The 27,716-nt window shown below is 38.1% G+C and overlaps 1 protein-coding gene across 1 annotated transcript; it reads left to right on the plus strand.

Annotated features, from left to right (window-relative positions):
• The first annotated feature begins 2,503 nt into the window (after positions 1-2,503).
• Positions 2,504-26,856, plus strand: LOC139740917 (A.superbus venom factor 1-like). Its single transcript, XM_071651506.1, has 9 exons — positions 2,504-2,668; positions 11,057-11,223; positions 12,566-12,766; positions 13,571-13,623; positions 19,857-20,010; positions 20,534-20,576; positions 21,517-21,604; positions 24,022-24,124; positions 26,810-26,856. The coding sequence occupies exons 1-5, from the start codon at positions 2,598-2,600 to the stop codon at positions 19,896-19,898; spliced, it is 534 nt and encodes a 177-aa protein (XP_071507607.1). The 5' UTR covers positions 2,504-2,597; the 3' UTR covers positions 19,899-20,010; positions 20,534-20,576; positions 21,517-21,604; positions 24,022-24,124; positions 26,810-26,856.
• Positions 26,857-27,716: the final 860 nt, after the last annotated feature.

Consider the following 27,716-nt stretch of genomic DNA (forward strand, 5'->3'; position numbering starts at 1 on the left):
GCACATACAGTGCAGTGCATGAACGGTATAATAAGTCATTCAGTTTCGTTGTTAGGGCAGCCAAAATCGCCTCCAGTCATTCAGGTTTTACAAAAAAAGAAAAAGAAACAAAAGATGCACGTACTCGAGTATCCTTTCACTGTGGTTATTCAAGCATGATTTAAGTAGGGGGAGGGGAAAGAGGGTAAAAATATGTTTAATATGTATCTTTGTGTTGGGGGAAGGGCACGCAAGCGAAGGTATTTTTGCCACAGCAGGGAGCTTTTACATTTTTAGAATTAAAATTCAACGATTTGGTGCACACTTTGATAGAATATTTGCAATTTTTTCAATCAAGTAAAGGAAGAAAAATAAGTATTTGCAGAAAAAGTGAACGGCTGATTCGTGATTTCAGTTATTTCGTCTCTTTCATGCACGTCTGCATCTGCTGGTGGGCTGGTGGGGGGGGGGGGGGACTAAACAACCGTCCCCCACCTTCGCATCCATCCCTTTCGGCTTCGCCACTCCACTATTATGATGTTGCAGGTTGGGAAAAACGTACAAAGAATGTATTAATTAAGATCTCACAATCACACAGAACATCAAAAACATAATTGCTAAATCTCAGTATATCAGACATGCCTTGAAATAAACATTTAAGAAACCAGGGCCCTGTTTTATGAAGGGTGAAGTTGATTGTATTGTTGATTTCGACTGTAAGTCTATGACAGCCTACGTGGTAAGGAAATTTAAAAGCGATTTTATCTTTTGATAAAACGGGGCCCCAGAAGGAAGAATTGCGCGTACAGAAATTACAACATTCATAAAGAAAATAATCTTTGAATGAGTGATGTAAAATATAAGTAATAATGATTATCATTGTAAATACTATGTCATACCGTGTACATGTGAAAATAGTGCGTTCCAATGCCCATCACGCTTTTTTGGATGCACGATAACGATTTTGAATAACTATGTCAGGGGCGGATCCAGGAATTCTGTAAAGGGGGAGGGGCGTGACTAATATTTTTGGTGCCACTTCTGGGTTTCATTTCATTTTTTTTCTTTTTATTTCTTTTGTTTTTAACGAAAAATAAAGGGGGGGGGGCGTGCGCCGGTTGCGCCCCCCCCCCCCCTCTGGATCCGTCACTGTATGTTGATTTGTACTTTTTTTGGCACTTTGGCGATATTGAATCATCGATCTATACTCTTGAATGTCTGTACAGTGTAAGTGTGAAATTTGACGGAAAAACCTCCATTACATCGAAGGGATAGATGGAAGTTATGCTACAGGCCAATTAAGGGGGAAGGCGCATTCCATGTGTTATTTTACAAATTGTTTTTAGTACGTGTACTTTAGCAACAAAAATTGACATATGAGGTCACAAGTGATATTGATGTGGTAGATTATTACTTTTTGGTCGACGTATATATGTCGAAGTATTCTGGAGAAAATTGTGACAAAAAATATTATACAATATATGAAAGCTGATTAGATTATTACTTGTCCACCAAATAGATGTCGAAAGTATATCACGAATCATCACAAGTCAACATGTGTTCGCATTACACCATTCTTTTTAAGACGGATAAAGACAAACTCTTTTAATAGCATATGGGGTTAACCCAAAAGAAAAAAAGTGGATTGAGTGAAAGCAGCAACGGTAGCAGAACATATCAGTGAAAGTTTGAGGAAAATGGGACAATCGATGCAAAAATGTTGAATTTTTAAAGTTTTGGTGTTGGAACCGCTGGATGAGGAGACCACTAGAGGTTATGGGGTCATGTTTGGACTACAATACCATGAAAATATAAAGGGAATACCCCCCCCCCCCCCAAAAAAAAAAAAAAAAAAAAAAAAAAATCATGAAAATTGCTCATTGCATCAACTTGATACTGACATTAAGGGCAGCAATTACTCTTCCTGCTTTCTGAAAGCGGTTTGTCAAGTGCTCTTTCATTACGCTAGAAAAGTGAATTTTTGTGGAATTTTCTTTTTATTTCTGAAGTGTTCTACTAATGTTGCTGCTTTCACTCAATCCACATTGCTCTTTGGGTTTGCGTTTCCTATAACAGTGGATAACCCTGTCGACAGGAGTCTGTGCCAAAAAGCCTACATGAACCACTGGCACGTTGATTGGCCTTGCTGTCCCATGATGGTGCAGCTTCAGCGCAGGAAATATTGTGCATGCAAAGACGCAGTGAGAGGGATCATACTTTGACTGAGATCCCTTTCTACCAACAAGGTTTTTGCTTGCAAACTACTCATTATTATGCGTTGTAGACTTTGAGCTGATTTTTATTTTTTTTTATTTTTTTTTAACTCTTCCAGGCTAAGACTCAAGATTTCTAGGAAAAAAAAAATCATAGTTTACTGCGCAGGACCATTGCACAGATCCGGAAGGAGTAACCAAACATTTTTTTTTTTTTTTTAGTGAGAGCGGAGCTTGCACTTACTTGAAAGCTGTTATATTGGCAAGCAATGACTGTCAGAAGTCAGTTCTCTTAGAAACCACTAAGAGAACAGAAGGTAAAGTTTTGGCAAGTTGGCACTACTCACCGCTGAGTCAAAAAGTCATCGTCATCCTACTACCACCGACATCACCCCGAGCGGCAGCATGGCGCCCTGGCAGCTTAGTCTAGCTCTGGCTGCTGCGGTAGTACTGATTTCACGGGGAGCTGCAGAACCGTAAGTATACATTTTGAGTGATTTTTATTCATCAACTTCAGATTTTCTTACTGGTTGATCATCATATTCAGAAGTTTTCGAGCATATTGTTTGAAATTTATACCCAGCGTTGCTAATCGGTGCAAAAGATAGGTATCATATACAAGCGCCATCGGCCGTTTTTATGTCAGGTTGAAGTCATATTTTGTTCTGTTCATTACAAATTCAACAGCAGACGATATCGTTACAATGGAGGCAAACATTATTCTAGATAAAAGCAGAGACATAATAACTGAACATTGATATTATAAAACATAAAAGGGGACCATAACAAACTGAAAAGGGATCAACAGGACGAAGCACTGAGCCTAATAAAATGCTGACACCTATAGAATGCTAAGGAAAAATTAGAGAAGAAAGAGAGAGAGAGAGAGAAACAGAGAAGAAAAAGAAAGGCAGATAGGAAGAAAGAAAAATGAATGGATAGGTATAATCAAAGTGCAATTGCTATATTCAGTTCGAATGAGAGTATGAATTTAATAATATAATTGTAAGCATACTTAAGAAAATTCCAAGATTTTTTTATGTATACACTCAGCAAAAAAAAAAAAGACAGTGAACACTTTCTTGAGTTCAAAATTTTCATAGAAAATTTTCATGAAAATCAATATATTTCATACTACATTAAAGGTAATTTAATTGGCTATCAATCTAGTAGGTCAATATGAAGGAAAACTTTACCCATGAGTGAACGCATTTGTTTTTGTCCTCAAAGGCACAAAAGTAAAAATCGCAAAAATTGACATATTATTGTCTGTCATTTGCAAATGCCCTTTAAGACAACAATGATAACAAAAGACCAGTTCAACACAATGAAAGGCACAAATAAATGGCAAAAATAAGTTTACATTCTCTTTATCTCTGTAAAACCTCAAACAAAATAAAAGTGGGAAACTTTTTCCCTCAACTCAAACTTCAAGTGACATAGGGAGTAAGGGCACGGAGATGATTAAATGGACAGAATATCTTTATTTCATTTCATTTCATTTTATTGTTTCTGTATGGTACAATATAATCAACTCTGATCACTTTCAGAAATAAACACATGATTCATAATAATTCATGGCTGATTTTGCACATGACAGGTTATCAGATCATTGTGACAAAGAACGAAGACATAATGATAATAAACAAAAAGTCAAGGTACCATATATGAGGATCCCCAGTAAGCCGAGCTTGATATTGGGGCCTCGTACACAGATAAATAAGATCAACCAACTGTCGGTTTACTTAACTACAACAAGACAAACTACTTTTACACAACAAAAACAGTTACACAACAAAACATACACGGACATGTACGCAGGTGATGCTAAGAAAGAAAAACAGAGAAGAAGGGATTCTTCATTGATGCAATGTAGTAATAGGAGAATTCATAAGAGAAATTCAAGAACCAAATATAATTTACAATTTTCCTAATTTGAATATTCAATTCAAAATTCTACCATTTTTGTTAATGTTACTTCTTCTCTCATTTCATGTGAATTTGGATTTGACAGAATATTCTTCATTTTCCTCCATTATTTTTAGCCTTCATTGCTCTTTTGGGCTTTAAAGATATTATAGAGATCATAGGTATGTTTTTGCAACTGAACCCATGTTCATTATTGTGTTAAATTTGTCTTTTGTTCTTATTGTTAAATGGAAGAGCATTTACGCATGAATGACAACTTGATCATTTTTGCAATTTTCACTCTTGTGCCTTGGAAGAGAAAAACAAACGTGTTCACTCATGCGTAAAGTTTCCCCTTTTATTGACTTACCAAGTTGATAGATAATTAAATTATCTTTCATAGGGTATATAATACGTTAACATTTCACTGAAAAATCTATGAGAAATTTAAACTTGAAGAAGTGTTTACTTTCTTCTTTTGCTGAGTGACGATATATATATATATATATATATATTATATATACATAATATCAATGATACGTCGTTCCATAATTTATGAGGACCTGTATTCTTTGAAACATTATATTGTTCTAACACAATCATGTTGGTTAATGGGATTTCGGGCGCTATATACGGTCATGTATTTATATCAGAATTCAATGCATTTAGGGTGAAATTTGAAGGAGGTTAAAGTATCTTTGAGCAATTTAACGTAGAGATATGTTTATAACGGTTTTAAAGGAGAATACCAAACTAGTTTAAAATAATTAAAAAACAAAGAATACGATTCCATGAGCACAAAAGTGAACATTTTGCTCAACTTTGCATAAAAATTAGTTAAAGTTATGAGATCATGAAGTTTTGCTGATTTTTATTCACAAATATATACTTTTGGCATAATAAATGTGAGCTGATAATGTCATTTCTGTACAATTTTTGTTGATCGTTCGTACAAAAGAATGCAGTAAAATTGTCGTCACACTCGTACACAATTTATTAAATGTAAACGTTTCACATCTTCCAAGAAACAGCTATGCCTTGCAGAAAGTCATGCTTAATGTTAGATATAGGTAATGCGGTGATGTCAAAATAAGAAGAACATGATATTTTTGAATTTTCACCCTTTTGTTTTAAGATTTTTGTGTCATAATTTTTGTGTGTTTTTTTTTTTTGTTTTTTGGTTTTGGATGTTGGGTAAGGGTGAATATTGAAATTAGAAATTAGGAAATCAGTGAACACCGAGGGAAGTTGATTGTAGTTGTATTTGTGCACAAGAATTGCCGTTTGGAAGTCGGAGTTTGGGGTGCACATCACAAGACCGACACCAGCGAGTCATATACAGCCCGCGAGTCATACAGCTCACAAGACATACATCCCATGAGTTTTACAGCTCACGAGTCATACAGCCCATAAGTTCGGCCAACGAGACAGACACATTAAGCCCCGTGTTGTATCTGTCGAACTCGTGGGCTGTTTTCACCTATAAAGTAACTCATGGGCTGTATGACTTGTGAGCTGCATGTATTACTCATGGTCCTGTTTTCAGTGTTGAACTCGTGGGCTGTATGACTCGTGTGTGTCTGTCTAGTGGGATGACCCCGGAGTTTTTAATCAGCCACTTTCCTCGTTTTTGTAAAAGCAACATTGAGTTTGTTTTAGATGTACCACAATTTCTCCATACGATGTTACAATACATAATATCAAAACATTACACAAAATAAACAAAGGTATCTGACAACCAAGTTTCTCAGGTGGTATAAAATTCCGATGCGTCAAGAAACTGAAGTAGTAACATTGTGTTAATGATCATTTCAAGACAAATGCGAATTAATAATAATACCTAAGATTTAAGTAGATATCTTTTTTCAAAAATTAGCTGTCCCTCAATATAAATACAATAATCAGTGTAGTCCATATTTTTATGAGGAATTATGGATCTTAAATCTGACAAAATTTGTCTCAGAAATACTTGGTGACAACTTATTGCATATAACCCATTGGTATACTTTTCTTATCTCCGAATTGAATGTGGTAATAAGACTTTCAAATACTTTATGAGAGTTGAAAAAAAATGTTTGTATCAGAAGCAAAAAAAAAAGTATAAAACTGAGGATGAATATGATATCATTAGTATGAATCAGAAAAAGCAGTGGACTCAGTATGGATCCTTGGGCGTGTTGGGGGACACCACAAGTAATAGGGAGCTTTAGATCTTGACGCGCGGACGTTTGAGACGACGTCACGACGAGTGCGCTGGACGTTCTCCTCCCCCCTGCGTCGTGCTGAAAAGTAGCTTTAGATTACGCTGGGACGCAACGTATAAAAAATAAAATCGCGCCCCCACATGATCAGTGCATGAAGTAGCTCTCTACGTTGCAAACTGTGCGGACGTAAAAATTGCCCAGTACGCGTAGTGAAAAACTCAGGCGACGCAAGCTAAAAATAGATCGACTTGACGCGTGCTTCTGCGCACGTTCAGAACATATTTTTTTCCCTCTGAACGTCCGCGCGTCTAAAATCTAAAGCTCCCTAATATTTGGAGGACTCTGATTAGTGAGATACTGCAAATTATTTTCTGTTGAATAAACAATCACTCATCCCTGATAAGGCTATACCTCGGACGATATATCTCATCAGTTTATCAGTCAAAATGCAAAGATTGATGGTATCAAATGCCTTTGATAAATCAATGAAAACGCCAATCAGATACCCCTTATTCGTAAGACATTCTGTCACCTTGTTCAATAACTGGACAATAGCATAATCAGCGGAGTGTGTTTTTACTAAATCCGAATTGGTTAGCGACAAGCAAATGATTAATATGTAAAATAAAGAAATAGACAACCGTTTACGAATAACTTTCTCCAGAATTGTAGACATACGGGGTGATATGGTAATCGGTCGATAATTTGTCAAAAGTGAAGGATCGTCTTTTTGAAAAAGTAGAAACACTTTCGCTATTTTAAGGACGTTTCTCAGTTAAAGTAAAGTGCATGTCATTTTCTTCAAACTTTCTTTACCGTAACTTTGACCCACCCGAAGCCCAAATTTATCAATAATACCACACGTTCATGTGCTTGTTTTTCTTCTACGGGACTTTGAAGAAAATGACATTCTACCGTCCAGTACCAAAAAGATAGCGTTACAGGATCAAGATCATGATTGGGAACAAAATCTGCAATGATAAACTTAAATCCCCATAATTCTTTCGAAATCCAAGGTATTTTCTCCAAATTTGCAAGAATTGTAAAGAAAGGTACCCAAAACGAGGAAAAGGTTAAAAAATTGGGGTTCACACTCTCATTCTTGAGCAAGCAGCGCCCTCAAGCGGCAGAAAACACCGAAATCTCTCAAATCTTTGTCAGGGACGTTTTCTGTTAGGGGTGAGCTAAAGGACAGGGTTCATAAAACTTATGCAGTACATTCAAAACCCATGCCATTTTCACGAAACTTGACCAAATTGTAGAGGGAGACTTACCGACTCCAGAAAAATAGTCAAAAGTGGGGATTCAAGTGCTCATTTTTGAGCTGACAGCGCCCCCATGCGACATATATTATCGAAAGACCCCAGTATCTGGTCAGGAACCAATGCAGAGATGCCCTGACAGGGTGGGTCCATCAATCTCACACTTTACATTCAAAACCCATGTCATTTTCACTAAACTTGACCAAAGTGTAGAAGGAGGCTTACTTATTCCAGAAAAAACAATCAAAAGTGGGGGTTCATGTACTCGTTTTTGTGCTAGCAGCGCCCACATGCGACCATTGTCATCGTAAATCCCCCAATTCTGGTCAGGAACGTATGCAGGGATGCCCTGATAGGGCGGGTTCATAAACCTTATGCTGTACATTCAAAACCCATGTCATTTTCGCGAAACTTGACCAAATTGAAGAAGAAGGCATACTAATTCCAGAAAAATGATAAAAAGTAGAGGTCATGTTCTCGTTTTTGTGCTGGCGGCACCCTCATATGATAGAAATCATCCTAGGACCCCAAAATCTGGTTATAAACCTATCGTGGGCATGGTGGGTGCCCTGATTAGGTGGTTCATGAATGTCATGCTGTACATTCAAAACCCATGTCATTTTTAACGAAACTTTATCGAATTGTAGAACTAGAAAAGCACTCTGAGAGTGCAGACCCCCGCCAAGCATCTACTTTCCACATTGATCTTGCTCTTCCATAGAGATAGTGAGCAAGTGATAGAGAGTAAGTGTGGAAAACTCCACAGTGGCATGTTTGTTTGTTTGTTTGTTTTGTAATCATGTGCAGAAAGTGATAATGGGGAAGAAGAAAGAATATAAGGAAATGGGAGTTTTGGCATTAGTGTGACGGTCCTCCAAAGGAAAAACAAATATTAACTGAATGACGTTGATTGTAGATTGCATGTGTTGGTTGTTGCAGCGGTTGGTAAAGTGCATGTTGTAAACTATGGAGATGTACCTTGAGTACCCCCCCCCCCCCCCAAAAAAAAAAAAAAAAAAAACACGAAATAATTCTTTGATTCTCCTTTTGTTACACCATATTTGGTAATAAAAAATTACTATCTGAATGGTGAAAGTGACAAATACTCTATTGTTTGATATTACTTTCGTGTCCTTTTTTTTGTAACCAAAATTTAAAATAAAAATTGTATTAGTAATGACATGTTTAGATTTAATTTAGATTTTAACTGAGACACTCAGATTATTTTAGTTGTTACACCTTAAGATGAACTGTATATCATATGTTTGTTTTGTTGTTGTTGTTGTTGCTGCTGCTGCTGCTGTTGTTTTTAACACCTAGTCTAGTGGACTAGTAGTCCCCGACTATAGGGCCTATTGGCACGGCTAGGTACCTTAGCACTCGACTTGACCATGTTGATGAACAGATAGTGAACTGCATGTCACAAAACAGATCTATGGATTGAAAATGTAAACAGCTCAGTTCCACGTCCAAGCTTCCCGATTCCGTCGATCAGTGTTCTGCTACCATGACCATGCGGCTCGGACGGCTTAATTTTGCGTAGTGTAGGGCCCAGTGCACTGGTAGGGCCTACAGATTGTAACGGTGGGGAGCTGTCGGGTTTCCGTACGTACCACACTCTAGCTCGATCTACTAGTAGCTGCTCAGCTAGCTCAGCTCATCACTCGTGAGTGCGTTTCTACGCTCTTTGTTACGTCACTGCCATCATGCGCAACTAGGATGCGCACAAACTCAACTGAGGAACGTTAAAAGAACTGGAAAATTTACCCGTACATATAGATAAATTCAAAAAAATAAAGGCCTACGTAAGAGGTTTAACTATACTCGAAATAATTTTCTTCAGTAGACGCACGCTAAGTCCGTCATGGCCGGGTGACCTGCTATAAAGGGTTCTAACAATCTGAAAATTTTCTTCCTCTTCTGCTGGAGTAAGAAAAAAGTGTCATTAGGTAAATATGTCGATATGTATAAAGCTTTAATTTTGATGATGAGACATAGACTCACGTTAAGGTAAAGCATAAAGTGAAAGAGGGAAAATCGGGGAAAAATCGAGTTTGGAAGGGAGAATAAGATCTCACTAAAGAAAAAGGAAAAGTCGGGAGGAGGTACCTTGTCATACCCAGGAAAAAAAAAAGATATGTTCTGCGGTTCTAGGGCAATGGACTTTTGAACAATTACCCCAAACCCTTCCCCTGACCCATACCCTAATCCTTGTAACAAACCTTTTCCTAAACCTTACCCTAACTCTACCTCTAACCGCCAACCCAACCCCAAGCCTAATCTGTTAATAATACCTCATCATTAACCGGTATTTAGCCGGAGGGTAAATTGTCCTCGGGTGTAATTGTCCTGATACGAGGTTCTGCACATAAACCACGGAGATGTCTCCCTCCAACGCTTCCCTTCATACACGATTGTTCCCTATATCGAAATCCAAACTAATGTTTGACATGATCCTGACATTCAATTGAAAAACTGAGAACACACTCATACAGCCCATTAAAAGTGTCAGCTATGAACAACATTATCAATATCTGGGAGAAATTAACCTAAGGACAAATTATCAGCGGCTATAGTCTGGGTGCCAAAGACAGGTTTAGGGGTAACCTTGTTTTGCCGTCTGCCCGATGTTTTTGATGGTTGTATCCTATCTCGGGGGTGCTGAACCCGAATCTAGATGACGGAACTTTTGTTATCATTGAGTATTTTTAGCTATTCAAGATGGCCGCCAAAAACGGAAAGTCCAAAGTATTTCCTTCTAAATGGTTAAAAGATAAAGATAATTCGTGGTTCTACACTATTTCGACGGTGATAAATCTTAATCGGCAAGATGCAAATCTTGATCATTGCTAAAATAGCCATTAAAACGGATGTCCTAATGTATTTCCTCTAAAATGGTAAAAAAAAATAAGAACACGGTTTTGCCCTTTTTCGAGGGTCCTGCAGCCGGATCGGGCTGAAGCAACTTTTGCATTCTTGAGGATTTTGAGTTGTTCCAGAGTGGGATCCCCCCCCCCCCAAAAAAAAAAAAAAAAGAAGAGAAGGGATTCATATTTAGCGCCCTCGAAATAGGGTAAAACCAGCAATTGTTTCAGATTTTCACGAATAACATGTAAATACTAACAGGAATTTCAGTATTTGGCTGCCATCTTGAATATCTCAAAACTCTCAAGGATACAAGAGCTGCATAATATTGATTCGGTTTCAGACTCGAAATAGGGTAAAACCTTCATTTTTTTCATTTTTCACCCCTTAAAAGGAAACAAATAGGAATTTCCATTTTGGGCGACCATTTTGGCGGCCATCTCAAAACCTTCAAGTATGCAAGAGTTGAATCATTCAGATTCGGTTTCAGTGCCAGCGAAATCGAGAAAAACGATTCTGTTTCACTATTGAAAGCCATCCATCCAGGTGAACACTACTGTAGATCGCTGTTAAAGGTCAAAGTAGAAATGCCAATAAATTATGTCACTTCCCACTTTATTGTCAGAGTTTTCTTCGCCACTGCACCCGAAGTGTTTCGGGTCGGCGTGGACGAGACCGTGTTCTTGAGCGTGGATGGAAACGTGGCTGATGATGTCCCGATGTTGGTGTATCTGACTCTGCCGAATTCAAACAGGCAACTTACGAACACGACGGCTGTCATTCCTCGATCAGGTAAGATGCTGTACTGGCAAATAATACTACTTACTGCCTAGGTTACAACGCTATGTATCTGGGTTGTTTTTGTGTGTGTGTGTGTGTTGTTTTTTTTTGATGCATATGAAGACCTACATATTATTTATACTTACAAGTCGCATCATGATAGAAAAAAAAGGGGGTGCAAGAAATGCGATTTATACTTTTCGTATGGATATTCTGAGTCTATCAGTTTTGTCAATGCATTTTATTCGTTTTTATGTTTGGTGAGCCGGTTCATGGTCCGGATGTAGGAAGCTTTTATAGGACGCGTGCGCAGCTGTAGGGCGGTAGCCTTTGGACAAGGCCTCCGCTGTCTTGAATGTAGACTAGGCGTGTCCTCCTGAGTTGGCGTTTGCAACAGTGTTCTACGGCGCGAGCTGCGTCATCCTGAAGTCCTGCGTCGCGAGGAAAGTCCCACACCGCACTAATAGGGAGCTTAAGATTTTCGGCGTGGATGTTTGACGTTCTCCTCTCCCTAGATTGCGTCGTGCTGAAAAGCAGCTTTAGATTACGCTGGGACGCAACGTATAAGATCTAAAATTGCTCCCCCATTTTATGATCGGTGCATGAAGAATCTCTCTACATCGTGAATTGAGCGGACGTAAAAATAGCCCAGAACGCGTTGTGAAAAACTTAAGAAGCTACAAATAGATCGATTTTGATAGGCGATTTTGCGCATGCTCACAACATGTGTTTTTTTTTCCCCTCTGGACGTCCCCGTCGCGAAAATCTAAAACTCCCTTGTATGCCTCGTGAACGCCGCGCAATTGCCCCCACAGCTCGGAGACAGGTGGTGGTAGTGTTGACGGTTAATCGTGTAGTATCACCACTAGATTTCTCCTAACTGTTCCATAGTATAGTCTGAACATGGGTTATACTAAGAAGCATCGTTGCTAGGTCATCCTTGATTAAGACTTTAATTCGAAGAATGCAACTTTAAATTGTATTATCTGTGAAAAACAAGAAGATCTCTAGAAAGGTCTACATGCGAGACTTGTCAAATTAATGAAGACATAAACTCCTCTAGTTACTTGCTAGTTTTGACGTATGTAATGCATATGTTGTATCACAATTTCGGGAAAACGTTTGTGTTTGTGTTTTTTTTTTTCCTTTTGTTAGTGTTGCCCCGGTATCTATAAAACCTCTACTCTTCTGTTTAACATTTTTTAAATCTAAGCCAAATTGAACATGATATTGTATTGCTCTCAATATACCAGTGCATGAGTAATCACCCTCTTCTTTAGAAATTTTGACGTGAATTCAAGAAATAAGGGACAGTGAGTTCATTCGAATTTCCGACATGGCCTCTTCTGACCAGGTTCACAGGCGGTGACAACGACCATCAGGGTTGAGCCCAGGTACCTCCCTGCCCATGTGGCCCAGCACCATGTGAAGCTGGGAGTTAGGTCTCAGAGTCCGAGCTACCCATTTCAAGATGAGCAGAGAGTGCTAGTCACGTTCAAGTCTGGATTCGTGTTCATACGGACAGACAAGCCTATCTACGTACCGAACTCAGAAGGTACTCTTTAACCTTTATATGACGCTGATACGAAAGTTGGAAACGTGCCTGTCACGTATGCTTAGGTTGTTAAGAAGCACCAAAAAAGTATTGTTAACCTTGAAAAGCACAAACTATATCCGGTCTTATGAGAGTTAATTGAAAATGGTGATAATAAACACGGTAATTTATGTTCGTATTTCATAGTATTTACTCCGGGATGTTGATGGATGAATGTCAGTGATTGTCCGCAAAACTTTTTGATAATGGGATCCCCACATATTCTGTGATGAATCATTTCAGAGTTTTCGACGAGCGACAGCTCACTGTACTCAAGGCTTAATTGAAAATAATGGAATGAATCAACTATTCTGTCGGACGCCAAAGAAGTATCTTTCATCCACATACATGTATCTTTTGTTTGTAGGGATGCGAGCACATCAAGCACTACTTTGCTTGTAGCTTGTATTTGTATGTTTGTGCAAATGTTTTCAGTATGCTCTTCGTTTGTTTCCCACTCTTTTTGTATACACAGATGTCACATTTCTTGCGACTTTCTGTGTAATATTTTTGACTTTCTACAAGTAGGCTTCTGCGAAGTAATGAAACAGGGGAACCACGGAAGAAGTGGAAAAGCTAACTATAATTTGGCAAAGAAATGAATGCACTCGAACGCATGCCAGAACATTATTTATCATGTTTTCTGTTTAATCTGGAAAAATTGTGACAAGACACGATTAGTGTTACGATTTGCATATTCAAAACGTTTAGATTCATCATACACTATTATTATTATTAAGATACCTTGCTCACATTCATTTCCAGTTAAAACCCATGTGATTTCCTTGGATCAGAATATGCAGCCGTCCTCCCGTAAGGTAAGTGGTCAGATTACAGATACAGTGGCATCACAATACTACTTTTTATAAGTGGATTATATATTGGAGTATTTAAAGATTAGCTTAAATAAATGAATAGCATCTATCCTATAGTCAAGAAGCTGGTTGTATCCCCCAAGGTATCAACCATTGTCTGGTGACTGTCCGACTGTCATTGCCTAGAAAGTGTAGGGATTATGCCACAATGATCAACGCCTACGCACCCACAATGACCAGCCCCGATGGTGTCAAGGAAAGGTTCTATGAGGATCATGCAAGGGACCATTTCTGCAGTGCCCACAGCAGATAAACTCATCATCCTTGGTGACTTCAACGATAGGGTCGGCACCAACTACGCATTCTGAAAAGTAATCCTAGGGAAGAATGGACTTGGCAAATGCAAATGCAATGGTTACTGCTACTAGAAACCTGCACTGCACACTAGGAACTAATTACTAACGGTCTTTCGTCTCATTCAACCGTAATAAGACGTCATGAATGCATCCTCGCTCCAACCACTGGCACTTCCTAGATTACTGGAAATCATCGTCAGACAAGGGGACAGAAAAGACCTTAGAAGCTCCAAAGTCATGTGCGGTGCAGAGTGCCGGACAGATCACTGCTTGTTGATTTCAAAACTCAGTATCAGGATTCAACTACTCAGACGCCCGCAAGGAAATACAGCAGCATTGAAAAGTCTAGATGTCGACTCAAAACTGGAGAGGGAGAGGGAGAGAGAGAGAGAGAGAGAGACAATAAGCTGCAGCAAGAGAGTTCAACTCCCTGGAGGTTCAGTCCAGCTGGACTCTCTCTCGCAGCATTGTTTATAGCGTTGCCTCAAAGGCGGTAGATCTCACGAAGGCACTAGGACTGGTTCGATGACAACAACGACGAACGCATCCAGTCTTTGCTGGAAGAGAAACGTCACCTTTACCGACCGCACCTCAACGACCTCATCGTCCAAGAAAGCTCCTTTTTACATCATCATCAGAAGAGTACAGGGGAGCTACGCCAAATGCAGGAAGCGTAACTGAACGATAAAGCCGATGAGATCCATTCTTATGCTAACCACAACGACATGAGAGACTTCCACAAAGTGCTCAAGACTACGGACAAACATCGTCGGGATTGTTTCCCCTACTCATTGCAGAAGAAAACATTCTGACCACGGACAAGAAAAAGGTTTTTGAACTCTGGGCAGGACACTTAAGAAATGTCCTCAACCATATATTTTCCATATCATCACAAGGCTAGCTGCCCCAGGTTCCAGCCAATCACTCTCTTTCTGACATCCGTATTGAAACTGCAGTGTAAAATACAGTGAAGCATTATGTCCTGTGGAAAAGCACCTGGTGCTGACTCCATCCTTAGAGAAAACTACGCCTCTGATGGCCAAACCCTCACTAGAAAAGTTTCTGAGCTAATCCAGTCCATTTGGAACCAAGAGAAAACCCCAAAGGAACTTAAAGATGCTTCTAGAGTTCACTTGTACAAGGGGCAAAGGAAATCGAAAGGCGTACGACAGCCACCGCGGCATCTCGCTACTTTCTGTTGCCGGAAAGATTTTGGACAGAGACTTGCTGAACTGCCTGAATGACCATTCGGAGGAAGGTTTTCTACCAGAACGTAAATACGGCTTCTGCAGGGTTCTGCAGCGCGTAAACTCCAGGAAAAATGCCAGGAGCAAAATGTCGGTCTACACAATCTTCGTAGACATGACCAAGACTTTCGACACCGCCTGGCGAGAAGGGCTCTGGAAGATCATGGCGAAGTTTCGGGTACCCTGCAAAGTTCATTTCACTGACCAGTCAGTTTAATGGCGGCATGCAGGATAGCCTGCAAGTTATACGGAAACCACTCAGCGCCATTCCCTGTCACTACGCTGCCCCACACCTCGCCCCAACCCTGTTCACAGCCATATCGACATATGCTTTCCATGGTGACATCAGAGTCGGCTTCAGAAAATTCAGAACTGATGGAAAGCTCTACAACCTAATAGAGACAGCAGGCAAAATCGAGAGTGCAGAAAGACATCCCCGTGACATTCTCTTTCCTTTCGACAGTGAACTGTATATGAGTATAGCCCCTACCTAGTCAGACATGCAGGAAAGCTTTGACCAATTCGCCAAAGCCTACGACGACTTCGGTCTAACGATAAGCACAAAGAAGACTGAGGTCATACATTGAATAGCCAGCTCTTGCAATTCTCTGCACGGAGCCGACCATCACGGTCAACGGCGAGAAATCTAAAGTGGCCGACAAATTAATTTGTGTACCTTGGCAGCACATTGTCACGAAATATCAGCATCGACGAAGAAGTCTCCTGCAGAATTGCCAGGGCCTGCTAAGCTTTCGACAGACTCAGAGATGGGGTGTGGGAGAGAAGAGGAATAAGTCTTCAAACCAAACTTAAGGTGTACCGCGCAGTCAACCTGCCCTATGCGAGATCTCTACATGTACCCCTGAGAAACATGGACAGTGTACAACCGGTATACCAGGCAGCTGTACTCTTTTCTCATAAAATGCCTGATCGCTGCACATCAAAAAGGCAGGACAAAGTGCCAGACACAGACGTACTTCGGAGAGCCCGAATGGACAGTATTCATTATATGCGATGCTCAAGCGCTCCCAGCTCAGAGGGGAAGAACATTTACTCCGACTGTCCGACGATCGAACCTTTGTCAAAGAGACTGCTCGACGTGGTGAAGCGCTCTCACGGAGGTGAGAGGAAGCGCTACAAGGACACACTAAAAGCTTTCAAGTACAAAATACCGCAGCATCCGCTCTTACGAGTGGGAAGCAACGGCTGTATACGCGTGTAATACGGAACCGCCTTGCCATCAGTAGTCATCTCTGCTGTGTCAGGCTGCGAAGTGAGACCTGCGGAGGAACAGGGACAGAGATGTCAACGTCGAAAAAAACCCCAACAACAACAACAGAGCAAGCACCACCTGCGCTAGCCTGGCTAATGCCTATACGGCATTTGCACGTCCACATTGCACTATATAGTAGTGAGGATCGGACTGACAGAACCATCTTGGCACTCACGTAATAAGAAATATGAGAAGTTGTGTGTGTGTGTGTGTGTGTGTGTGCGCGCGCGCGCGTATGTATATATATGTATATATATATATTACTATATATATATACATATATATATATATATATATACTAGGTGTTTCAAAAAACATTTCCCACTTTTGATCGTTAATAGTTCAATAACTATTCATTCAATAAAACTGTCATTAATAGGAGTAATAGCTGAATAGTGTACAATTTTGTTGAAGGTAATTAAAATGTGAAAGCATAAGTCAGTATCATTAAATCTAAGATTGATATTGAAGTAAGGTTTCAGATTTTGGTCAAATTTTAACCCTCTGTACAAAAATGAACTTTGCACAGGAACCAATGATGTGTATGTGAGTGTGTGCTGACAATGGCCCTGAACAATGGACATGCCTGAACCACCTGTTGACTAGGCGTCAGTCTCGCGCTCCCAGGCACATGAATGCCTAATCAATAATTCATGTGGATTGCCCTCGGCACTGCTAGTCTGAATTAATGCTCGGTAAAGGGTAATATGCATGCACATGGAAAAAGTAAGCACATGGAAACTTGCAAACACCACATTTCATTCCAGCTGGCAATCATTTTCAAATTTTGCTTCACATATCACTAAATTTAGGATATAAATAAGCATAAATGATCGAAAATTCCTAATTTTAGTACAACTGTCTCCTAATTAAATAGTCTGACAAATTTGTCGCTATTTCGATAAAAAGAGATCATTTTTGGTAAAGAGTTCAGCAGCATTTATCAATGGGGCGATTTGTTTCACAGTAGATTAAGGCTCCATATACACAAGTGTATACTCTAATTGATTCTCTTCGCTTCCTGTCACCATGTTTACGATAGAACAGAAGTTATTCATTGTAATTTCGTTTTCCAGAAGTAGAGAGAGCACTGTCGCGACTCAGTGACGGTATATCGGCAGGCGTTTGACTTTACACAGATACTGCCAGAGGCTGAATAAAGACTAGTTGTGATAGTGGAATTTCTCATGAATAAATAATGAAGCATTCAAACCCTGGCCATTGTTCAGGACCATTGTCAGGCTGTTAACCACACACTCCCATACACACCCATTGACCCCTGTGCAGAGTGAAATTTTGTACAGAGGGTTGAAAATGGAGCAAAATCTGGAACCTAACTGTAAAATTAATCATTGATTTCATGAAACTGATATATTCTTTCATATTTAAACCGCCTTCAACTAAATTGTACACTATTCAGCTATCACTCATATCAATTACAGTGTTATCCAATGTATACTTTTCGTATTATTAAGAAACAAAAGTGGAAAATGTTTTTTGAAACACCTAGTATATATATATAAAACTACATTGTATATATATATATATATATATATATATAACTATATATATATATATATATATATATATATATATATATATAATTATAATTATATACAGGGTGTCCAAAAAAAAACCAAACAACTATACACTTTTGAAATGGCTGCCGAATAAGAAATATATGATTCTGGGGGAAAATGTTTATATGTATGAATAGCTTATGGACTCAACTTTCATATGACACCAAAAAGTCTACAAATAAATCATGCTTGAATGAGCACAGCTCACTTTTGTAAAGGGTATGAAATTTAGGCTGCGCAGGAATTAGCCTTTTAAATTTTGCGACAGGTGAGTCCGTTGGAGCTTACAAAACTGAAGTTGATATAATAAATTTATGATCAAGTGCGATCAGTTTGGGTTTGCTGAATGAATTTGATGGCTTTTTAAACCAAACCATTTTGCATGAGTGAACCGCAGTTGCAAATTGTTTTATTGTAGCATTGAAAATTTCCCTGGTAGACTCAGTAATGTGTTCATGTGAGTCAGGATGAGGTGATGATACATTTTGCAATTTCCATGTTACACACTCTTATTTGTTCAATGTGGGGTGGAGGTTTTTATTAAAAGTCAGTGATGTTAAAAAACTAACAGTGTGTAACAGTGTGTCACTTGATCATGATACATTAAGAATGAATTAAGAGCTGTAAGTTGTTAGTCAGCCCTCATTCATCTTGGAGTCTTGGACTGACAACCAAAGATGGAGAGGCCTCAGTTCACACCGCAGCAGCGTTCTTTTATGGTAACAGAATACCACTTAGGTGTCATATGAAAGATGAAACCATATTGTAACTATCCTTACAAATACATCTTTTCCCACAGATTGCAATTGATCGTAAATTTAGGCCTATCATATCAACTTCAGTTTTGTAAGCTCCAACGGACTCACCTCTCGCAAAATTGGAAGGCTATTTCCCGCGCAGCCTAATTTTCATACCCTTTACAAAAGAGAGCAGTACTCATTCAAGCATGAATTATTTTTAAACTTTTTGGTGTCATATAAAAGTTGAGTCCCTAAGCTATCAATACGTATAAACATTTTCCCCCAGAATCATATATTTCTTATTTGGCAGCCATTTTAAAAGTGTATAGTGTTTTTTTTTAGACACACGGTATATATGTAAATATGAATATATGATATATGTATATAGGGACGAATCTAGGAATTCCGTAAATTGATAGCCCCTTCACAAAATCAAGGGGGGGCGCACGCACCTCCTTTTTTTCTTTTTATTTCTTTGCTTTTAACAAAAAAATAAAGGGGGCGCGTCCCCTCTGGATATGCCTCTATTTATATAAAATTCTTCGTTTTCATCTCTTTACCTATAATTGTTTGTATCTATAATGTCATATTTTCTAGAAATGCTCAGCATCATACGTACTTGAAAATTGAAAAAGCCACCTTTACTGAACGTATTATCTGTTTCGTTACATCATTCTGTTTCTATATATTTCAAGACTTGGTAGTATAATGCATCTATTTTTGCTGGTGGTCAAAAGAGTTGACATGTGTACAAGTTGATAGACACTCCCTGCTGGAAAGAATACAGTGTCACTAAGTGTGAAACACAGTGTGAAATCTCTTCACACTGGTTTATAAGAACGTTTTCACAAAGTTAACTACAGATGTGAGTATGAACAAACTTGTGAACACCACTGTGGGACACTATGTTCTTTGCGCCCAGGGAGCTGCGACGCGTAGGATATTGATATCATGTTTGTTACTGAAAGTACATTGTGACGTCACGCGATGTATCATCATCTGTTAAAATGTGACTGATATGCCCATTTTTCTTTGTATAGCTTCACGTTGAAATAAAAAATCCAGAAGGAATCAGTGTGTGAAGAGATTCATGGATACAAAAGCCAGGCCCAATGGGTTTATTCAAGATACATTCACCCTTTCAGCGAGGCCAATGCTCGGCATCTGGACTATCATGGCTTTTACGGACATAATGTAAGCACATGTTTCCAATTCGCTGAGGATATTAACAATTTATTTGTTGTTGTTTCTGCTACCGATATCAGAATTACCAATGACACTTCGTCATTGACACATCATTCGATATTACAATTATGTTGAGGGAAGCTTAAGAGGATATAAAATAAATATCAAAAAAAAAATCGTTTCCACTATAATATGAAAATCGACTATTCACTGCTATTGGTATAACTTTTTCAAATGACCTTTTCTTTGCTTATACATTTTGTCAACAGTTAGAGAATTTGTTAGTTGTCCAAGCAGATGGAGAGTGAATGCATTTGTACGGCTACTTTACACAGATAATGTTATTTTGAAAAATGTTTTGCTGAAAATCAGGCTTACAATTGCGTGGAAAAGAGACTCCTGAAAAGATAATTACAAGTTATTTTAACAACCGAAAGGATTTTATTATGATTTCAAGCTTTTCTGTGCCCTACCATGAGAGCATTGAAAGCCAACTGTTTCTATTATGCTTTTTACCAAAACAATGACACAGCTTCAGCTGACGACTAACGTGACCTTTGAAGTCAGAGAGTATGGTAAGTGTGCAAAAGACCTGAAATATTTGTCTTTATCCACTGTGAACCCAAACTGCATAAACTACGGGCATGGTATCATCAATAACATGAGAACCAGTGTCTCAAATATGCAACTTGATTCTTCCTTTCTCTTTGCAACTTCAACGCAAAATACGACTTTATAAGAATCAAAATCTTGCCATCAACAATACCAATTTCTCTATCTCGAGAAATGCATGTTAGCCAGTTTGCGTAGACAGCGTTTGATTTAATGTATTTCTGCGTTCAATCTAATACATATGTGACCCGCTACAACAAAATGGTCCTAAAGTCGCGCACGGTCGAAGCCGTGAAAATCGAGTTTGAAGTCAGAGCATCAAATTGGTCAAAACTTACGATTTTCTGAATTTGACATATTATTAGAATCTGACATGTCTTCTATAATCTGTCGAAATTTTGAAGCAAAATGATGAAAGGAAAGACCAAAAAATAGCGTTTTTCTGGGCCATGTTTTTTTGGCGTTTCAACGAAGCAGAAACTGGTTCATAACATTAATTATTGAATACAAGTTTCAAAAAGACAAAGACAAAGAATAACAAGGGCATTGAAATAAAACGATAACAGTACACTCAAATACAAAACACATAATTGCATTGATAATTATACATACACAGAAACATGAAATGAAATATACAGTACTTTTTATCACATAACAGAGATAACTGAATAAGTGAAGTTTTCAAAGAATAAATAGTTGAACAAGATTTTATGTTGTCCTGGAGATTATTCCAATTGTCCGGACCCGAATGTCTGATAGATTTGTGTGTCACTAATAATTTGGAATTGGAGAAAGATGGAAATTTCTACATTATATACGAGTATAACAGAACAGAAGTATCAAACCTAACCATGTTATGAAAGATAGTAGAAGTTGACCATGAATGCATTTAAACATTTACAGTGTTGCCGACGTTCTCCGTGACTGTACATCCAAAAAAGGGATACATTCTGCAGGATTCCCAAAGTCTCGAAGTAGACATTGAGGCAAAGTGAGTATGTTTTACACTCTTAAAACATCCGAGTCAGAACTGAAGAGTCATGAATTGGGTCAGGGTGACCCCTTTCGGGGTCGTCATGACCAGATTCCAAGTCATTTTTGACCCGGAACGGTGTGTGACCCCACGGACCCAGTTCCGGGTCAGTTCTGACTCGGATGTTTTAAGAGTGTATACTTTAAATATCGTTTTGATGTTGTTGTTTTTAAAGCTGTGGCGGAAGAGCATTTGCCTGAATACCAATCCATTACTTTGGCGGCATAATGAAGTAATGTGAGGCAATTATGCATTTTTTTTTTTGCTTCTGTATTTGAGTATTATCAAAATGTATTTAACTTAAACCTCGTTTGTGATTGTAGGTCTGTGCAAAAGCAATCTTCGACATAGCTCTTCCTCCCGCTTTTCCTGACCATTCTGACTACTACGACAGTCATTTGCAAATTTGTAGAGTAGAGGACCTGCACGTGCAAATGAAAATCGGTCGCGACAGTGGCAGTGATGTTCCAATTTGGCACCTGGGGTGGTTGCAGGATGCGATAATTAAACTAAATCAAATTAAACTAAATCTGTTTCATACTTCTCGTACATTACAATATTATATCAAAAGTAATAGCACAAGTTCTTGTACCTTGTCCATAGTGTACAAAAAAACAAACGAATATACAATGTACATAGCCTACATGGTATAAACAGTAGCTATTCATGATAACTGGTCGAAATTTCGGTTAGGTTGTACAAAGAGATATATGACGGGAGCCACATGAAAGCAAGCTTTGTTTGGCTATGAGCCCTGAGTAATCAGTGTTTATGAAAGATAAACCAAGATCACATAAACATTAAGACCAATTGATTTAATTATACCCAGTAAGGAAACTGGGAAATGCTTATATGACTTTAAAAAGGCTCCAAGTTTTAAAAACAATGTGAAGCGAATAATGGTGAAACAAAATTTGCCAAATCTCGTTTCACAAACCCCAAAATATAGCTGTTGTGACCCTTGATTTTGCAAATTTCATTTTTATACAATGATATTAATGATAACAATATTGATAATTCTTAATTCGATAATGATAATAATAATAATGGCAATATAATAATTTGAATTTCATATTGCGCGAAATCCACTCAGTAAGAGTGCTCAGCGTGCATACATACTACCATTACCTCTGGATACATTTTTCCCCGCCAGCACTGACAGTGCACACTCTCCACTCCGTTGGGTGCATCTCAGCTAGCCAGTCGCCATTTTACAGGCGAGCATATATGCTGCACTGCAAAAAGTCCCGTGTTAAATAGTGAACACCGAGCTGGTGTTAAATTTTCGGTGCTCATTTATGGTGTTAAACTAAAACCTCCGGGTGTCATTTCCAAAATACAAAACTGTTTTTTTGAAGAGTTTCTTAGTAACTGCACTTCTTCAAGAATTTTACATTAAAATACTAGATTTTTGAAAAAAATGTGAAATAAATTTACACCACAGTAACACCAGCTGGTGTGGTCTCTTTATTGAAGCTGGAAGGGTGTTAAACCATTGATATTAACACCAACAAATATCAAATCAACACCATGTGTGTCATTTTGTAATTAACACCAGTACAGTGTCAAAATATCACGCAGGTACAGTGTCAAATTAATACCACGAAGTGTCAGGTGAACACTTTTCAACACAATCACAGGTGCATTTTCTACACCTGTGGGTGTGGTACTCTATTGAAGTTTGATCGGTGTTAGATTTTACACCCATGGTGTTAAATCTAATACCGATGTTTTTACAGTGTGATAGACTAATTATATAAACACTGTCACACTATCGGGTACCCATTTGTACTTCTCGATTGGGAGCAGCAATGTTTTGTGGATAAAGCGCCTTGCTGAAACACAAACCTGTTGGACTCCGTGGGGCTCGAACCCACGATCCCAAACCACGCTCATGTGATTCAGAAACATGCGCTCTTACCAACTCGGCCACTACATCTGCGGCAGATACGGACTAACAAATTTGATAATTGAAATGTTTGTGAGGGGTCTTAAAAAGGCAATTACAATGCAGCGATAACATATAAATGTAAGAGAAAGAGTCTGTACACTAAAATGAAATCAGGTGTGTATTGTCCAACTTTATACAATTGCTAGATCTAGCGAGCACGAACATATAATCTCTCTGTGTTTTTTAATAGTATGGGGATACTCCAGGAGAGCAGCGCTAAATTGTAACATTGGTATAGGGGAGATTACTTGGTAACTGAAATGATTCACATGTCATTATTGTCCATCCCTTCTCCCAAATTAACCTCTCAACTAAAAATAACAACATCAACAACACCAAGAGTGGAGACCCAGTTTACTGTTTGATTATGTTCACTGTTTCCTCTAGGCTACGTTTGAAATAAACTTTAACCATTACGTTTCAGGTACGTGTATGGAAAGTCAGTTAACGGGCGATATGTCTTCAAGTACGGCTTCGTTAGAAGTAACGGGACGATCGAAATGATGGCAGAAATGAAGCGGGGAAACGTAAGTTCAGAGTAGTAGTCCAACCTATTGGAATTTACGTGGTTTTTTCTTAACTGCTAGTGCTGCATTTCTCTCAGATGCACCTTGAAACTTAAGAAACTGATTATTAAGATTACGATTAAAAAAAAGCACACGAACATTTCATATTCAACATTCAAATTAATCACTTGAACCCATCCAGCTTATATCGCCAAGTTCGTTCTTTAATGAAAGTAACTTAGAGATTCATTTCGATTCGTTCAGAGGTTCAGATATGATTGTGTGTGTGTGTGTGACAGTGCGTGTGCGTTTTGATCAAAGCATCTATGATTATATCGACAAAGAAATTCGAGATCCTTAGACTAGGAGCCCAACGTAGAGGGTTTCAATTTATGTAGTTTACAAGGTGAAGTTTACACCCTAAGACCGTCAACCGGTTTCTGATTTTTGTTTTTTTAATAGACAACCTGTTCTTTTACCGACAAGAACCTGAAAATCATCTTTATTTATTCTTACATTGTACAAAGGTACAATCATTATTTTTGACATTTTCAAATGTTTGGATTAAGACTTATGGATTTAAAAGATATTTTCGATGGATTTTTAAGAAAATAAACAGTTTTCGTATCTAAAACATAAAAAGGCTGCAGTCAGCTGGATTTTTCTCTGAGTTTTTCTTTGAGTGGTTCACAATATACAAGCTTGCTTTTTAGTGGACCTCTCCATTTTTTTCTTTCAACTGAATCATAACTTTGTGTTGTTTGTTTGTTTTTTGCCATTTTGCATGCAAACCTTTACCTTTATCATTTATCCTTTGCAAAGTTGAATGTATACGTTTATGATATAATTCCTGATTAATTTTGTGTTATGTTTTGTTGGAAAAAGAAGAAAGAAAATACATGAATTGAATTGAATTGAATTTATTTTGTATTAAGAAAATTTACAATTTTTTGGACCTAATAACAAGAAATGGTAAGAAATTATTTTTTTTTTTGTCTAACAGATGAGGAAGAGAGTTGCATTTACATTTCCCAGAATGGGAAGTTTCTGTTGAATGAACCAATATAAATTCTACTTAATTTCAAATTCAAATTCAAATTCATATTAATATTCAAATGATGTTATATCCGTATAAAGTAATACAAAGCATTATACTAGTACATAACGCTTATACTTGAGTATATAATATTTCAAGGAACTTTGAATCACATATCTTCAACAAAAACATGGATAAAATTGTAATGATATAAACTTTGTTTTAGATAAACAAAGTGAGCAAATACAATTTCATTTTCCAACTCTATATGGAAAAGAGGAATTTACAAGAGAAGCACAACTTGTACATTTTGTGAATCACTCTGGGAAGTGAGGGCATCTCAAGATCCGTCAAGGACTCCATGTATGAAAATTTTTATATCAAGACGAGAGGCGAAACAAACAGGAAAACAAACACAGATAGGCGTAACAAAGGAGAAAGGGAAACAAAAACAAGTGGTCTACAATTCGGCTTTTAGGGAGGGGTCGCTAAGGCATAGGTAGAAACTTGAAGATCAATAAGAAAAATTGTCAAATGATGATATACTCACTCTTAATATCTAAGAGAAAATTCTTATCAATTATCTACTTATTTCGTTATTTGTCTCTTTTTGAGGATTAAAATAACAAATATACAGTGGATCACAAGCGGTGACTGTGACCTCAGTTACAAAATTGGTGTGGGAATAGTTGGGGTATCCAATTTTTTACTAAGAGTATAATGCTTACTGCTTTTCTTGTTTGTTCATTTCTATATGTCGCTTCTCCTCATACGCTTCTCCTCTTTCTCCCTATTTCTCCTTTCGTTCGTCTTTTTTTTTCTTGGCGCTCCACTATCTGGAGGAATGACTTTTAAGATTTGAAAATCTATGTTGGCAGACTGATATTAGCGTGGGCGTTAGCAATAAACCTATTTGTAATAAAATGCAATCAGGTATGTGTATACGTAAGTGTGAGTGTTGTGTGTGTGTGTGTGTGTGTGTGTGTGTGTTTTGTATGTAGGGGATTGACAGGCGTAAGGAAGGAAAAAGACAGGGAATGTGGGGTACCACAGAATCGATGCAGAGAATCAGGGTTACGAGGGGCAGTTTCGGAGCGCTGCAGTGATTGGGGTGGAGAGGGGAAATAAGGGCTAGATAAGTCTGTTATAATTAAATATGCAATATGTTTGCATTGTGTTTACTGTACCACTACACTTTTAGTTTAGCGGTCACACTATGAATGAATTAAATTCATGGGTTTTTAGTTTTACGATTAATTTCTACTTTTACTGCTTAAGAAAAACTCCACTTCAAGGGATATTTATAGTCAATTGTTTCAAGATCAGTGAGTATTCTGTTATTTTGTTCAGAAAGAATAGGGAAGATTACAATAATTAGGACCTACATTATTCTAATGAAACGAAACCATGGACAGAACCAAAAAATGATAAACGTCTGTTTATAATAACCAGTTATTTTACCCTGGAAATGAACATGACACTTATTTAGATACGCTTGAATCAAATTATAAATTATATGCAACTTACACAGTTCCACACGAAATAATAAAAAAGTATCAATGTATCAAGTGCAATCTCCAAGAAAAATTGAACTTACTTAAAAATAGCATTGATAATTATCTTAATTGTGGAAGAAAAATGAGATCCAATGAATGGTTTTCATATTTCAGTTGCAAGAAGGAAGAGCAAGCAGTGGTCATAGATTCCCTGGATACGCCTTTGGTGAGGACTGGTTTGAGGAATTCTACGATTGCCGCTTGCACGCTGAGGCTATTGTGGGAGGAGAGAACAACGGGCCACACTGAAGCAGCTATCGACACTACAGCCATGGTTGTGTCCACGCCCTTTAAGTTTTCCCACAAACACAATAGGAACTTCTCAAGAAAGGTCTCAACATTCATGTCAGGGTACGTCACTTTTCTTTTCCGCCGTTTTGCAAGTTACACTGCATTTAGTGGAAAGAAATACTCAAGAAAAGATAAAATGAATCTTCTGTAAAAAAAAATAAAAAAAGATATATATATATAATATATATAATATATATGATATATATATATATATATATATATATATATATATATATATATATTGATAATTGTCGTCTCAAATGTCTGACTCTGACCTGATAGTCGACCAACACATGTCGGACCAATCGGACTGCGATTCGATTTCAATAAACTTCGGTGGGTGGCCGGGGAAGTGATTAACTTGAGTGAGTGAGTGATTCATGAGTGACCGATGAGAGAAAATCTCTGTGGAAAGGCAACTTCTTTTTCTTGCGCCCAATATCCCGTTGTCTTTATACAAATTTCCTCAAAAGTAGGAACAACACCTCCGACCTTAATGATTAATATTTCGGAATGAAAGTTATTGTATCACAACTTTTGCCAATGTCCTGTGGTTCTAGATCACAAGACATTGGATCTAGAACCACAGCTAGGTTCTAGGAGGAGTGTCTAGGAGGAGGTTTGGAGACAGTCGCAACTCCGTACACATAGATGATCACTCATATTACGCATATCCATATTCCAATATGGATATCGTTCCACTCTGCATTCCGAATGTCTATCATTTTCT

The sequence above is a fragment of the Diadema antillarum genome, unplaced genomic scaffold (genome assembly GCF_040938485.1).
Source record: "Diadema antillarum isolate AM-2024a unplaced genomic scaffold, OU_Dant_1.0 seq00000891_RagTag, whole genome shotgun sequence".
NCBI classification, from domain to species: domain Eukaryota; kingdom Metazoa; phylum Echinodermata; class Echinoidea; order Diadematoida; family Diadematidae; genus Diadema; species Diadema antillarum.

Coding starts and splice junctions, on each gene's coding strand:
- LOC139740917 (XM_071651506.1), top strand. CDS start 2,598: ATGGCGCCCTGGCAGCTTAGTCTAGCTCTGGCTGCTGCGGTAGTACTG. Junction 2,669..11,056: donor TCACGGGGAGCTGCAGAACC/GTAAGTATACAT, acceptor CTTTATTGTCAG/AGTTTTCTTCGCCACTGCAC. Junction 13,624..19,856: donor TGCAGCCGTCCTCCCGTAAG/GTAAGTGGTCAG, acceptor TTCTTTGTATAG/CTTCACGTTGAAATAAAAAA.